The 16,950-nt window shown below is 37.7% G+C and overlaps 1 protein-coding gene across 2 annotated transcripts in view; it reads right to left on the bottom strand.

The window, feature by feature from the left end:
• Positions 1–16,950, bottom strand: part of STAG1 (STAG1 cohesin complex component) — a 463,391-nt gene that overhangs the window by 94,722 nt on the left and 351,719 nt on the right. For both annotated transcript variants that reach the window (XM_036877372.2, XM_057498066.1), the window contains one exon: positions 1,808–1,922. In XM_036877372.2, coding sequence (XP_036733267.1) covers positions 1,808–1,922 — 115 coding nt within the window. The remainder of the gene's footprint in view (positions 1–1,807; positions 1,923–16,950) is intronic.

The following is a 16,950-nucleotide window of genomic DNA, read 5'->3' as shown; positions in this document are numbered from 1 at the left end:
ACTTGAGAAGAATATGTATCCTGTTTCTTTTGGGTTGAGTGTTTTGTAGATGGCTGTTAGGTCGTCTATTCATTATTAACTTTATTTACATTTTGATGACCTATTTAAAGCCCTGACTCATTTGACTTCCTTAATTGTTACTTCATTTTTGCTCCATTTCAAATTTCACATACCAGCTCCTGAAATGCTTCAGGGGAAGCACACCCACCCACAGTCTTCCTGTGATTTTTGTCAAAGCCAGAGTAGATAATATTCATTAGTATTTCCGCTAGGAAAGAACATAGGCAAAAGGCCTGCACCAGGATACATTCAAAGTTTTGAAATTTTCATAACCTAGGAAACTATTCCTAAACCATCATTAACATCATTCCAACATTGAGAGATGCATGGTATCGAAATTGATAATCAGCAGAAAATAGAAAAAGAAATAGTTTCAAAATTGTTGCTACTAAAACCTATGCTGAAATGGAATTATTAAATGGGTACAGAGTTTCAGGTCAGGAAAATTTTCAAGAAAGTTTCAGAGTTGAATGGCAGTGACAACTGCACAGATATATGAATATACTTAGTGCCAATGAAATGTATATTTAAAAATAGTTTAAATGGCAAATTTTGTTATGAATATTTCATTCTAGTTCAAAAAAAATCTACGTTGAATAAACTTGCTTTTATGTCTGATTATGTGTACATATTTAAGTATATCTGTAGAATAGGTATAAAAAAGCTCGCAATTCTTTCTTTGGTGGTTTATATCTTCTATACATATAAAATATCCCCTCTTCCTATTAACACTTTTGGCCTTCAATTCTAGTTTATCTTGTATGATAAACATTGTCTTTCAACTCTCCAGCTGGTTTTGTTGCTGACTTTATTCTCTATTCATTTCCAGTGAACTTTAAAAACGTTGACAACTCCTTTACCACTTTTCTACCCTGCTTTGCCCTAACTGCACTCATTCCAGTGAGTCAGCGTACTTCTCTTAGATTTTAATTTTCATGTAGGCTGCCTATTTGTCTCTCTATTCTTCATCTCTACAGCTTTTCTAGGACTTTCAAATTTGACCAGTCATAGAATCTTTTATGTTTCTCTTCTTCCCGGATATTCTAACACAAACTGAAAAAAAAATACTTATTTCCCAAGTAAAATTCAGGGTCCTAGATTTGTAGGTTTTCTCCATTTTCTTTGCAACTCATATCCCAACTCATTACTAAGCAAAGTAGGTTTAGTTTCAGTCCTAATATAAAAAAGCATTTTAGTGGGCAAACCAAAGTTCACTTGTGTAAACAGATTCTGATAGATATATTTTAAATGCTAATCACAAAACTGTTTAAGCGATAAATGACATGGAAATGTCACATGGAAATACTGCTAACAGAGCTTACTCAACTATTATTTAAAACACTTAAATTCATATTTTCCTTTATTCTTATGATTTTCAACTAAGGTAGAAAGAATGGGTTAAACAGCCTGACAACTTTCACAAACTGTTTAATGTAATTTAAAAGCTACAGGCAAAAACTCAAGAAAGACAAAATGTGAAAATAAAATATGCAGTATTGTAACACTAAAAAAATTGAGGAATTGCTAGTCTATATTCAGTGTTGAACCACACCTGCATATATATTCTCACAAGAGGTAGAGAACTAATTTCATAATCAGGCAACCCATGAAGACTATTCTGTAAGAAACAGGCTTTTTTTTTCATTTGATTAAAAAATATTAATTAATCATAATGAATTAAATGACAATTTTATTTAAAAAGTAATCTAAAACAAAAACAGAATAATGAATTATGTTAAAAATTTACCTCACTTTCGAGAAAGAAAAGAACCAGCATTCTAATGAGGTTCCCATTTGGACTGTTTCTTCCCCTCCTCTTTGCTAATGCTTCTTCTGCTTGTGGGTCATGTCTGCTAAACAGCCTGGAAATAAGTAACAAAACAGGAGAATTATAAATTTACATGAATACGAACTTTAGTCTTTCCCTTCACTGTACAAAGTATTTCAGTGTTTTGAAAAAAAGAAAAGAAACAAGTCAGGGATTAGGTTACTGATTTATTCAAACACAAGTAAGTAATTTAGGTTTTTATAGGTAAAAAAAAGGTTAGTTCAAAACTACAATTTTAGTCATATGTAAAGTTTAAAAAGAAGCTATTTTACTGATGATTAAACAATGTTCAAATATTTATGAAAAATATAAATTGTTTAAATCCTGTATGGTATATTAACTAGAGTATATAATTTTAAATAGTTCTATATTCTTAAATATTAATTTAATAGTCAAGCAAATAAAGTAACCAAATGTTCCATCAGCAATAATAAAAATTCATTCTTTAATTACTTCTTGTATTCTTTTCTGCTTAATAGCATTTTATCTAGAAACAGCACTCACTAACCAGTACTGAGTAAAATGACACAAACATTAAATTTTTAAAAATAGCACTTAGTGACAGAACTTCTAAAATATAGCAAACATATGACTTGAAAATTTTAATTTGCAAATAAGATTTATTCTAATAAAATTAAGGACTGATAAAGGTGCTTTATTCCCATGTATTGATCTAGGTAAATGGGATATATAGTGAACAAAGACAAAATCCTGTTCTCACTGAGCTCTCACTCCAGTGGGGAGAGAGAAATATATACTATGTCGGGGATTAAAACGAAAAACAAGAAACTAGGGATGGGGATATACAGTATGCTAGTTTAGATATGGAAGTCACAGAAGGTCTCTCAGATGAGAGACTAAATAACTGAATAAAGTAAGAATTTCATGTGACATAAAACTAAACCAATCTTAAGCGGAAAATGAGAATAGAGAGGTTTAATATTTTTGAAGAGGGGGAAAGTAATATGGCAGGAGAGGACTACAGTATCACCTTCAAGCTGTATCTGCATAGCTATCAGAATGGTTGAAGTTTTGTTTGTTTGGCTTTCAGAGGGCAGAACACTGGAAAATTCAGAGGTCTTTTATAACTGAAATGTATGATTTTGGATAATCACATTTACCATACATACATGGAAGGTACTTAAGAATTAGCTTAAGAAGATGTCCTGAGATTGTGAAAAAGATGGCAGAGTAGAAAGGAAAGGCAGAAACCTCCTCTCACATACACAGCAAAGAAGTAACTATAGTAAATACAACTAACTCTGAAAATGACCTGAAGATTGCAGAACAGATCACCTACACCTGGTGAAGAAAATACCACACAGGGAAGGGTAAAGTGGCAGAGCAGTGATCAATCAGGACCCAAGCCCATCCTCTATCCCACCCCACAAGTAGAATGGAGAGGAACAGAGCAGGGAAGGGGTAAGTGCTCAGGAACTCTGTACACCTGGCCCTGGAGATATGCCCTGGGAACATGAGTCCACATGCACTGTGGTTTGGTGATTGACAGGGCTGGACACCAGGGAGAGTTGGAGCACTCTGGGAGGATGAGACTCTTGTCACTTGTGGAGGACAAGCACCTCCATCAGTCCTGTGGAGACCCAACACAGAAGCAAAAGTTCAAAAGATTCACCAGTCTCGGGAGGGGTACAACAGGGGCAGGGAGTTGGACTAAGCTCTCTCTGGAAGAAAATGGGCAGATGTACAATGCTTCCCCAGCTCTCCCTCAGCCCAACAGGTCAGGCACTTTTGGGAGCTAGACAAGAGCTCTATACACTTCGCTGGCGGCTCAGCCCCAAGGCTCTTCTCTGTGCACCTGACATTGCTGCCTGTCAGGCGGAGGGAGGAAAGAGGATTTCCCAGCTCTCTTTCATCCCAACTGGGGATGCCCTGCAAGGGCCATCTCCAAAAGTTCTTCCTTGCTGGTGGACCAGCCCCACAGCTCTCCCATGCACTAGCCCCACCCAACCCGTAGGCACAGTAGCACTGCCACTGCTGCTGGGAAGGCAGAAGGTGGTGCCACGCACAAAGATCCCAAGAGAAGCATGGCTGTACAGCTGACAAAGGGCCTCTACTGACAGAGAACAGTCACTGTCAGAAGACAGGCAGAAAGGTGGCCCTGTCTACAGCCCATCAACAGCAACTGCGGCTCCCCCAAGAAGAAAACCAGGCATTGGACAATAAACAGTCTCAAACTTCTGGACACTGCAGGACACTTGTTCATAAGGCTATTTAGTCTCTAGACCAGGAAGCATAACAGATCAATCTAATACAAAGGAAGAAACACAGAAACCCTGACAAAATGAGAAGGAATAGAATATGTTCCAAACAAAAATACAGGAGAAGACACCAGGAAGAGGGCTAAATGAAATGGACATCACCAATTTTCTTCATTAAGATTATAAAGTAACAGTCAAATATGCTCACTGACTGTTGGAAAGTATTGGCAATCTCAGGGAATACCCCAACAAAGACAAGATTTGAAAAAGAACCACTCAAAGCTGAAGAATACAGGAATTGAAATGAAACATACAATGAGGTAATGAATAACAGACTGCTGAAAGTAGAAGAAACAAAGAGATGGAAATTAGAGAAGAGAAAAATGACAAAGCTAAGGAAGAGGGAAAAAAAATCACTAGAAACAAGAGGATGTTAAAAGAGCTGTGTGACAACTCCAAATGAAACAATATTCCCATTATAGGGGACCCAGGCAGAAAAGAGGGAGAAAAAGGAGTATAAAGTCTCCATAAAGAAATAACTTTATGAGAGAATATATTTGTAAATAAGAATTCATTGTAAATGACTCACCTGAAAAGGAGTTAACATCTAAAATATATAAAGACTCATATGCTCAACTCCCAAAAAACAAGTAACCCGATCAAAAAATGGGTGTAGGACCTGAACAGACACTTCTCCAAAGAAGAAATACAAATGGCCAAAAGGCACATGAAAAGATGATGCACATAACTAATCAGGGAAAGGCAAATTAAAAGCACAATGAGATATCACCTCACACTAATTAGGATGGCCAGTATCGAAAAGACTAAGAACAACAAATGCTGGTGAGAATGTGAAGAAAGAGAAGCTCTCCTACATTGTTGGTGGGACTACAAATTGATGCAACTGCTGTGAAAACAGTATAGAGGTTCCTCAAAAAACTAAAAATAGAAATAACATTTGACCTAGAAATTCCACTCTTAGGAATTTACCCGAAGAAGACAAAACCAATGATTCAAAAAGATATCTACACCGCTATGTTTATCGCCACACTATCTACAATAGCCAAGACATGGAAGCAAACTATGTGCCCATCAGCACATGAATAGGTAAAGATGTGCTATATATACACAACGGAATATTATTCAGCCATAAAAAAGGAATTATGCCATTTGCAACAACAAGGATGGATACAGAGGGTATGATGCTGAGTGAAATAAGCAATGCAGAGAAAGACAAATACCATATGATTTCACTTATTTGTGGAATATTAAAATAAAGGAAGACAGGAGGAACAAAATAGCATCAGACTCACAGACACTGAGAACTGACTGCTGGTTAGTAAGGGGGAGGGGTTTGGGCAGGAATGGGGAGGGAGGGGAAGGGGCCTGTTGAACCACTGTGATGTATATTTCATTAAAAAAAAAAAAGAAACAAAGAAAGAATAGCCGAAAACATCCTGAATATGGGAAAAGAAATAGACACCCAAGTCCTGGAAGCCCAGAAAGCCCCTAACAAAAGGATCCCAGGGAAGACGAGACATATATTAATGAAAATGACAAAGATTAAGGATAGAGAGTGTACTGAAAGCAGCTAAAGAGAGACGAAAACTTACTTATAAGGGTAACCCATAATGCTATCAGATTTCTTTAGAATAAACTTTACAGGTCAGAAGGGAGTGGCACAAAATACTTAATGAATAAACAGAAGGACATTCAACCATGAATACTCTACTCAGCAAGGTTATCATCCAGAATAGAAAGTGACATTAAAGTTTCTCATATGAATTAAAGTTATAAGAATTCAACACAACTAAACAAGCCTTACAGGATATGTTAAAGAAACCTCTGTAGATGGAAATGTACTTAAGCTTAAATATTTCTCATCAGTGATAATAAAATCACAGCAAAGGTTCTAGACCAATTATTAACTAAGTAAGTATGAAGTTAATAAAAAAAGAAAAAGAAAACACCCAAAAGTAAAAAATCAAGTATGAACAAAATCAGTCATGATACACACACACACACACACACACACACAAATGCAGGTTATCTGAACTCACCAATCTTCCTGAAAGAGAGTTGAAAATAAAAATCATAAACATGCTCATGGAGGTACAGAAAAATACTCAAAAACTCAAGGACGAATTTAGGATGGAGATTCAATCATTAAGAAATTCCATATCTGAAATGCAACATACAATGGAGGGATTTAAAAGCAGCACCCAACACAGTATCACCTACATATGTGAAACAAATACTAACAGAATTAAAGGGGGAAATAAAATGCAATACATTTGGAGAGGTACTCAAGATGGCGGTGTGAGTAGGGTGGCAGAAATCTTCTCCCAAAACCATATATATTCTGAAAATACAACAAATACAACTACTTCTGAAAGAGAGACCAGAAGATAAAGTACAACAGCCAGGCTACATCTACATCTGTGAGAAATCAGCATCCCACAAAAAAGGGTAAGATACAAAGCTGTGATCCAGGAGGACCTGAGCACTCCCCACACCTGAGCTCACCGGGGGGAGGAAAAGAATCAGAGTGGGGTGGGAGTGGAATACCCAGCCATAGTAATCTGCAATAGGAGCACATTGCATGGTGCACTGGATATTAAAGAAACAGAAAAGTAAAATCCAAGACAGAGACTGTGAGTGGATTTCCACAGCCAGCTCCCCTGGGACAAAAGAAAAGCGGGCACTTTAAAAGTCTTAAAGGGAAAAGGGTTTAACATGTGGACAAAACCATTCCAGTACACTCAGCCCAGCAGGCTGGGAATCTTAACGAACTTTAGGTGCCCTAATGCGCTGGGTGGCAATGCAGCTCCGAAGCCCCTCACAGCAATAAGCAGCCTGCCGTTCATTGCCCCCCGCAGGCACTGCAAACTAGCTGACCCACCATTACTGCGGACCAGCGAGGAAGCATCCCCATCCACAGCAACAACACAGAGTTTTCTCCCAGCGCGCAGCTAACCGGGTCAGACACAGAGGCCTCCACCAGCACGCAGCTGCCCGGCACAGACAGAGGAAGCAGGCACAAAGTCCGGAAGGCACGAAGGGCGCCGTTCTCGCAGGAGAACACATGCGGTGCCTGTGACCTCTGACAGTGCCCTAGGTCATCCCAAGGGCAGCCCTGCCCACAGCACCTCAGGGGATTAACCCAGAGACTGCTCCCTGTGTATGGGTAACAGGCAAAGGTAGCAGAGAAGGGCAAGGCAAGCAGCAAGCAGGAAGGGACTTAGTTCTCCCAGCTGACACTTGTGCCACTTAACAGTGATCAATTCTATCACCATGAAAAGGCAGAAGAACCTGGTCCAGTCCAAAATCACTCAAACAACACCACAGACAGGGCCTGGGGAGATAGATATAACGAATCTTCCTGAAAAAGAATTCAAAATAAAAGTCATAGCCATACTAATGGAGCTGCAGAGAAATATGCAAGAGCTGAGGGATGAAGTCTGGAGGGAGATAACAGAAATGAAACAATCAATGGAAGGACTTAAGAGCAGACTGGATGAGGTGCAAGAGACTGTAAATGGAACAGAAATCAGAGAACAGGAATACAGAGAAACTTAGGCAGAGAGAGATAAAAGGATCTCTAGGAATGAAAGAATATTAAGAAACGTGTGACCAATCCAAATGGAACAATACTTGCATAATAGGGGTACCAGAAGAAGAAGAAGGAAGAGAAAAAGGGATAGAAAGTATCTTTGAAGAAATAATTGCTGAAAACTTCACCAAGCTGGGGAAGGAAATAGTCTCTAACACCATGGAAACTCACAGATCTCCCAACACAAGGGACCCAAGGAGGACAACAAGACCTATAATAAATAAAATGGCAAGGATGAAAGACAAGGACAGGGTATTAAAGGTAGCCAGAGAGAGAAAAAAGATCACCTACAAAGGAAAACCCACCAGGCTATCATCAGACTTCTCAGAAGTCTTACAGGCCAGAACACAATGGCATGATATATTTAATGCAATGAAACAGAGGACCTTGACCAAAGAATACTGCATACAGCAAGATTATCATTTAAATTTGAAGGAGGGATTAAACAATTTCCAGATAAGCAAAAGTTGAAGGAATTTGCCTCCCAGAAACCACCTCTACAGGGTATGTTAAAGGAACTGCTCTAGATGGAAGTACTCCTAAGGATAAATAGATGTCACCAGAGAAAATAAAATCACAGCAAAGAAAGCACATCAACAAAATACTAACTAAAGGTAAAAAGTAATGTCAGCTATCCACAAAAGGAGTCAAGGGAAACACAAAAGAGTACAGAATAAAACACCTAACATATAAAGAGTGGAGGAGGAAGAATAAGAAGGGAGAGAAATAAAGAATCATCAGACTGTGTTTGTAATAGCGTAATAAGTGAGTTAAAGTTTGACAGTTAGATAGTAAAGAAGCTACCCTTGAACCTTTGGTTACCATGAATCTAAAGCCTGCAATGGCAATAAGTACATATCTATTGATAATCACCCTAAATGTAAGTGGACTGAATGCACCGATCAAAAGACACAGAGTAATAGAAAGGATAAAAAAGCAAGACCTATCTATATGCTGCTTACAAGAGACTCCCTGCAAACCTAGAGACATACATAGACGAAAAGTGAAGGGATGGAAAAAGATATTTCATGCAAACAAAAGGGAGAAAAAAGCAGGTGTTGGAGTACTTGTATCAGACGAAATAGACTTCAAAACAAAGAAAGTAACAAGAGATAAAGAAGGACATCACAGAATGCTAAAGGGGTCAGTCCAACAAGAGGATATAACCATAATAAATATCTATTTACCCAACACATGAGCACCCACATATGTGAAAAAAATACTAACAGAATTAAAGGAGGAAATAGAATGCAATGTGTTTATTTTAGGAGACTTCAACACACCACTCACTCCAAAGGACAGATCAACCAGACAGAAAATAAGTAAGGACAGAGAGGCACTGAACACCACATTAGAACAGATGGACCTAACAGACATCTACAGAACTCTACACTTAAAAGCAGCAGGATACACATTCTTCTCAAGTGCACATGGAACATTTTCCATAATAGACCACATAGTAGGCTACAAAAACAGCCTCAGTAAATAAAAAAGACTGAAATTCTACCAACCAACTTCTCCAACTGAAAAGGTATAAAACTAGAAATAAATTGTACAAAGAAAACAAAAAGTCTCACAAACACATGGAGGCTTAACAACATGTTCCTAAATAATCAAGGGATCAATGACCAAATTAAAACGGTATCTGAAATAGGAGCACCTAAATACATAAACAGATACTAAGAGAAGTAAAGGTAGAAATACACAGGAACAAAATCATATTAAGGGGCTTTATTACCCCCTCTTACATCAATGGACATATAAATCAGACAGAAAATAAAGAAAAAGAGGCAGTGAACAACACACTATATCAGATGGACTTAACAGATATATACAGAGCATTCCACCCTAAAGCAGCAGGATACACATTTTTCTGAAGTGCATATGGAATGAATGTTCTCCAGAATAGATCACATACTGGGACACAAAAAGAGCCTCAATAAATTGAAAGACTGAAATTGTATCAAGCATCTTTCCAGATCTCAATGTTACGGAACTAAAAATAAATTACATGAAGAAAACAAAAAACTCCACAAATACATGGAGGCTAAAAAACATTCTTCTACATAATCAGTGGATCAATGAACAAATGAAAACAGAAATCAAACAATACATGCAGACAAATGAAAACAAAAATACAACAGTCCAAAATTTGTGGGATGCCTGAAAAGTGATTTTAAGAGGGAAGCACATAATAGAGGACTACCTCAAAAAAGAAGGACAATCCCAAACATCCAATCTCATTATCAAATAAACTAGAAAAGGATGAACAAATGAAACCCAAAGTCAGTAGAAGAAGAACATAACAACGATCACAGCAGAAAGAAATAAAATAGGGAAGAATAAAACAATAGAAGAAAATCAATGAAAGCAGGAGCTGACTCTTTGAGACGATAAACAAAATGGACAAAGTCCTAGCCAGACTTATCAAAAACAAAAGAGAGGACTCAAATAAACAAAATCAGAACTGAGAAAGGAATACTTACAACTGACACCACAAAATACAAAGACTTCTTAGAGAATTCTATGAAAAATTAAATACCAATAAATTGGACAACCTAGAAGAAATGGACAAATTCTTAGAAAAGTACATACAACCTTCTAATACTGTCCAGCAAGGAGAAAATCTAAAAAGACCAATTACCAGTAACATAAATGAATTTGTAATAAAAAAACTCCTAACAAACAATATACTAATACCAGATGGCTTCACAGCTGAACTAAAACCCATAGTTCTTCTTTAATGTGCTTCTTGTAGTCCTCTATTATGTGCTTCCCTCTTAGAAGTGTTTCAAAAAGTAGAAGAGGCGAGAATACTTCCAAACTCATTCTATGAGGTTAGCATCTCTTTAACACAATACCAGAAAAAGGCATTACAAAACAAGAAAATTAAAGATTAATATTCCTGATGAACATAGATGCAAAAATCCTCAATAGAGTATTAGCAAGCCAAAATGAGAAATACATCAAAAGGATCATCCATTGCAACCAAGTGAGAAACAGTCCAGGGATGTAAGGATGGTACAAAATTCACAAATCACTCAATGTCATACACCTCAATAACAAAAAAAAGGATAAGAACCACATAATCATCTGAATAGATACTGACTAAAGCATTTGCCAAAATTCAACATCCATTCATGATAAAGACTCGCAACAAAATGGGTAAAGAGGGAATGTACCTCAACATAGTAAAAGCCATATATGACAAACTCCCAGCTAACATCATACTCAATGGCGAAAAGCTGAAAGCTTTTCCTCTCAGATAAGGAACAAGAAAAGGATACCCACTCTCACCACTGTTATTAAAGATAGTACGGGAGGTCCTAGCCACTGCAATCAGACAAGATAAAGACAGGCACCTAAATTGGTAAGGAAGAAATAAAACTATTGCTATTTTCAGATGACATGATACCTTCTATTAAAAACCCTAAAGACTCCATAAAAAACTGTTAAAACTATAAGTGGATTCAGCAAAACTACAGGATACAAAATTAATATACAGAAATGCATTGCATTCCTATATACTAATGATGAACTAGCAGACAGAGAAATCAGGAAAAGAATTCCATTTAGAATTGCATCAAAAAGAACAGAATACCTAGGAATAAACCTAACCAAGGAGGTGAAAGATCTGTACACTGAAAACTGTAACACAGTAATGAGAAATTAAAGAAGATACAAACAAATGGAAACCTTTCCCATGCTCATGGGTAAGAAAAATTAGTATTGTCAAAATGTCAATCCTGTCCAAAGCAATTTAGATTCTATATATCCCTATCAAAATACCAACAGCATTTTTCAATAAACTAGAACAAATAGCTCTAAAATTCATGTGGAATCACAAAAGACCCTGAAGAGCCAAAGCAATCCTGAGAAAGAAAAACAAAGCTGGGAGGATTATGCTCCCTAACTGCAAGCTCTTCTACAAAGCTACAGTAATCAAAATAATTTGCACAACAACAGACCCACAGATCAATGGAACAGAATGGAGAGCCTACATAGAAAACTATGCATGTATGTTCAGTTAATATATGACAAAGGAGCCATAAATATACAATGTGGAAAAGACAGTCTCTGGTGTGGGAAAAATTGACAGCTACATGGACTAGAATGAACTGAGTTACAGTCTAATGACTTATATAAAAGTAAACTTGAAATTGATGACAGACCTACATGTAAAGACATGAAACCATAAAACTTTTAGAAGAAAACAAGGAAAAATCTCTTTGGCATACAAGCAGGAGCAATTTTTTCTTTCCAGACACATCTCCCTGGGCAAGGGAAACAAAAACAAAAATGAGTAAGTGTGACTACACAACATAAAAGGCTTCTCTACAGTAAGAGACACCATCGCCAGAACAAAAAGGCATCTTATAGAATGTGGGAATATATTTGTAAATGACCTATCCAATAAGGGGTTAATATCTAAAATACCTAAGGACATATATGCCTCAACACCAAAAAAAAAAGCCCCCCCCCCAAAATAACCTGATTAAAAAATGGGTAAAGGAAGCTGAATGGACACTTTTCCAAAAAAGAAATATAGATGCCAAACATGCACATGAAAAGATGCACCATATCACTAATGATCAGGGAAATACAAATCAAAACCACAATGATGGAGAAAGGCTTAAAGATGGCAGCATGAGAGGTAAGACAGAGGCTTCCTCCTAAAACCGCATATAATACGAAAATATAACTAATACAACTAATCCTGAAAGAGCAAAAGGAAAGAGGACTGCACCAGACTGCATACACCTGGAGAAAAGAATAAACCTCACGGAAAAGGGTAACATACCAAAGCCGTGGCCCTGAGGGACCCAAGCCCTTCCCCCACCCAGGTCACCGGCAGGAGGAAGAGGAGCTGAGCAGGGAGGTAGTGGAGGCCTGGACTGCTGAATACCTAACTCCGGAGATCTGCTCTGGAGCACCACATTTCATGGTGCTTGAATGGACTACTCTCGTGATTAGGGGTTTGGAAAGCTAAGACAGGCAGACTTCCTGGAGAGACTGAGATTCCAGCTGCTTGTGGAAAGCAGGGATCCATTTCCAGCTGCTCTGGGACAAAAGAACGGTGAGCAGTCTGAGAGAATTCCTAACAGCAAGAGGGCTGCTGAAGGGGCAAGGATTGCATACAGCTCACTGCTCAGGAGAAAGGACAGGTAGACAAAATTGTCCTGGGGCACTCTGCCCAGAAGGTTGGGAACTTTCATGATCTTCAGGCATTCCAGCTCCTAGGACCCCCTCTGTGATATGCAGCCTACTGCGCATTTCTCCCAGCCAGCCCCATCTAGTGCGCAAACCGGCAAAACCTACTCTGGCATTAGGCCTGCGAAAGGGAAGCCCCGTCTAGCAACTACAAATGCAAAGCATTCAGGCTTATACCTGTGTGCATAGCCCACTGGTTCTGGCAGTGGAGATAGGCATAGCAACTGGGAAGCAGGAAACAACTCTTTCCTCCCCCCAGGCACAAATACCGCTCCCCAGTGACCCCCGACATGCTTCATGGGCTGAGCAGCTCCAGAGAGTAGAGCTTTTAGGCTCTGGGGAGCGCCATATACAAATTTGAAATGCCTAACGAACCTGGTTCAAAGTAAAATTATGAATATAACACCTGAGAGAGATTCAAATGAAATCGACCTCATGAATCTTCCTGAAAGGGATTTCAAAATAAAAATCATTAACATGCTCATGGAGGTACAGAAAAATATTCAAGAACTCAGGAATGGATTCCGGTTGGAGATTGAATCATTATGGAAGTCAGTATCAGAAATGAAACATACAATGGAAAGTTTTAAAAACAGATTAGATACAGTGGAAGAGACAATAAATGAAATAGAAATTAGAGACGAGGAACACAAACACGGTGAGACACAGAGGAAAAAGGATCTTTAAGAATGAAGCAATATTGAGAGAACTGTGTGGCCAATCGAAATGGAACAATATTCGCAATATAGGGGTACCAAAAGAAGAAGAGAGAGAAAAAGGGATAGAAAGTGGCTTTAAGGAGGTAATTGCTGAAAACTTCGCCAATCTGAGGAAGGGGATAGTCTCTCAGGCCATGGAGGTGCACAGATTTCCCAACACAAGGGACCCAAGGAAGACAACACCAAGATGTATAGTAATTAAAATGGCAAAGATCAAGGATAAGGACAGACTATTAAAAGCAGCCAGAGAGAGAAATAAGATCACATACAAAGGAAAGCCCATCAGGCTATCATCAGACTTCTCAGCAGAAACCTTACAGGCTAGAAGGGCGGGCCTCAAAACAAGTATACTTTATCCAGCAAGATTATCATTTCAATTTGAAGAAGGGATTAAACAATTTCCAGATAAGCAAAGGCTGAGAGAATTTACCTCCCACAAACGGCCTCTACAGTGTATTTTGGAGGGACTGCAATAGATGGAAATGTTCGTAAGGTTTATAGCTGTCACCAGAGGTAGTAATAAAACCACGGTAAAGAAAGTAGAACAGTTAATTATTAAGCAAATGCAAAATTAAATGAACTATTCCCAAAGCCAATCAAGGGATAGACAAACAGTACAGAATATGGTACCTAATAAATAAAGAAAGGAGGAGGAAGAAAAAGGAGGAGAAAAAAAGAACCTTTAGATTGTGTTTGTAATAGCATATTAATTGAGTTAAGATAGACTCTTACATAGTAAGGAAGTTAACCTTGAACGTTTGGTAACCACGAATCTAAAGCCTGCAATGGCAATAAGTACATACATACCTATCAATAATCACCCAAAATGTAAATGGTCTAAATGCACCAATCAAAAGACACAGATCACTGAATGGATAAAAAAAATAAGACCCATCTATATGCTGCCTACAAAAGACTCACTTTCAACCCAAAGACATACACAGACTAAAAGTGAAGGGATGGAAAAAGATATGTCATGCAAACAATAGGGAGAAAAAAGCAGGTGCTGCAGTACTTGTATCAGACAAAATAGACTTCAAAGCAAAGAAAGTAATGAGAGACAAAGAAGGCCATTACATAATGATAAAGGGGTCAGTCCAACAAGAGGACATAACCATTATAAATATCTATGCACCCAACATGGGAGCACTTACAAAGGTGTAACAAATACTAACAGAATTAAAAGGGAAAATAGAATGCAATGCATTCATTTTAGGAGACTTCAACACTCCATTCACTCTGAGGGACAGATCAACCAGACAGAAAATAAGTAAGGACACAGAGGCACTGAACAACACATTAGAACAGATGGACCTAACAGACATCTACAGAACTCTACACCCAAAAGCAGCAGGATACACATTCTACTCAAGTGCTCATGGAATATTTTCAAGAATAGATCATATACTAGGCCACAAAAAGAGCCTCAGGAAATTAAAAAAGATTGAAATTGTACCAACCATTTTCTCAAATAACAAAGGTATGAAAGAAATAAATTACGCAAAGAAAGTGAAAAAGATCCCACAAACACATGGAGGCTTCACAACATGCTCCTAAATAACCAATGGATTAATGACCAAATAAAAACAGGGATCAAGCAATATATGAAGACAAATGACAACAATAATTCAACACTGCAAAACCTGTGGGATGCAGCGAAGGCTGTGCTAAGAGGAAAGTATACAGCAATACAGGCCTACCTCAGGAAAGAAGAACAATCCCATATGAACAGTCGAAATGCACAACTAACGCAACTAGAAAAAGAAGAACAAATGAGGCCCAAAGTCAGTAGAAGGAGGGACACAATAAAGATTAGAGCAGAAATAAATGTAATTGAGAAGAATTAAACAATAGAATCAATGAAAGCAAGAGATGGTTCTTCAAGAAAATAAACAAAATCGATAAACCCTGACACAGACTTATGAGGAAAAAAAGTCTACACACATAAACAGAATCAGAATTGAGAAAGGAAAAATCACTATGGACACCACAGAAATACAAATAATTATTAGAGAATACTATGAAAAATATGGTAACAAACTGGATAACCTGGAAGAAATGGACAGCTTTCTAGAAAAATACAAACTTCCAAGCCTGACCAGAAAGAAACAGAAAATCTGAACAGACCAATTATCAGCAAAGAAATTGAATTTGTAATCAAAATACTACTGAAGAACAAAACCCTGGACCAGCTGGCTTCACAGCTGAATTTTATCAAACATTTAGTGAGGACCTAATACCCATCCTCCTTAAAGTTTTCTAAAGAGTAGAAGAGGGAATATTTTCAAACTCATTCTATGAGGCCAGCATCACTCTAATACCAAAATCAGGCAAAGACACCAAAAAAAAAGAAAATTACAGACCAATATCCCTGATGAACATAGATGAAAAAATACTCAACAAAATATTAGCAAACTGAATTCAAAAATACATCAAAAAGATCATCCACCATGATCAAGTAGTATTTATTACAGGGATGCAAGGATGTTACCACATTCGAAAATCCATCAACATCATCCACCACATCAACAAAAAGAAGGACAAAAACCACGTGATCACCTCCATAGATGCTGAAAAAGCATCTGACAAAATTCAACATCCATTCATGACAAAAAGTCTCAATAAAATAGGTATAGAGGGCAAGTACCTCAACATAATAAAGGTCATATATGACAAACCCACAGCCAACATTATACTTAACAGCGAGAAGCTGAAAGCTTTTGCCCTAAGATCGGGAAAAAGACAAGGATGCATATTTCCCCACTTCTATTCAGCATTGTACTAGAGGGTCATAGCCACGGCAGTCAGACAACACAAAGAAATAAAAGGCATCCAGATTGGCAAGGAAGAAGCTAAACTGACCCTGTTTGTAGATGACATGATATTGTACATAAAAAACCCTAATGAATCCACTCCAAAAAACTACTAGTTCTAATATCTGAATTCAGCCAAGTTGCAGGATATTAAATTAATATGCAGAAATTCGAGGCATTCCCATATACTAACAATGAACTAGCAGAAAGAGAGATCAGGAAAACAATTCCATTCACAGTTCCATCAAAAAGAATAAAATACCTAGGTATAAACCTAACCAAGGAACTGAAAGACCTATACTCTGAAAATTACAAGACACTCACGAGAGAAAGTAAAGAAGAAACCAATAAATGAAACCACATCCCGTGCTCATGGGTAGGAAGAATTAGTATTGTCAAAATGGCCATCCTGCCTCAAGCAATCTACAGATTCAGTGCAATCTCTATCAAAATACCAAGAGCATTCTTCAATGAACTAGAGCAAATA

Source organism: Manis pentadactyla, chromosome 1 (genome assembly GCF_030020395.1).
Source record: "Manis pentadactyla isolate mManPen7 chromosome 1, mManPen7.hap1, whole genome shotgun sequence".
NCBI classification, from domain to species: Eukaryota; Metazoa; Chordata; class Mammalia; order Pholidota; family Manidae; genus Manis; species Manis pentadactyla.
Note: the sequence above shows the minus strand (reverse complement) of the source record. Positions and strands in the feature narration are given on the sequence as shown.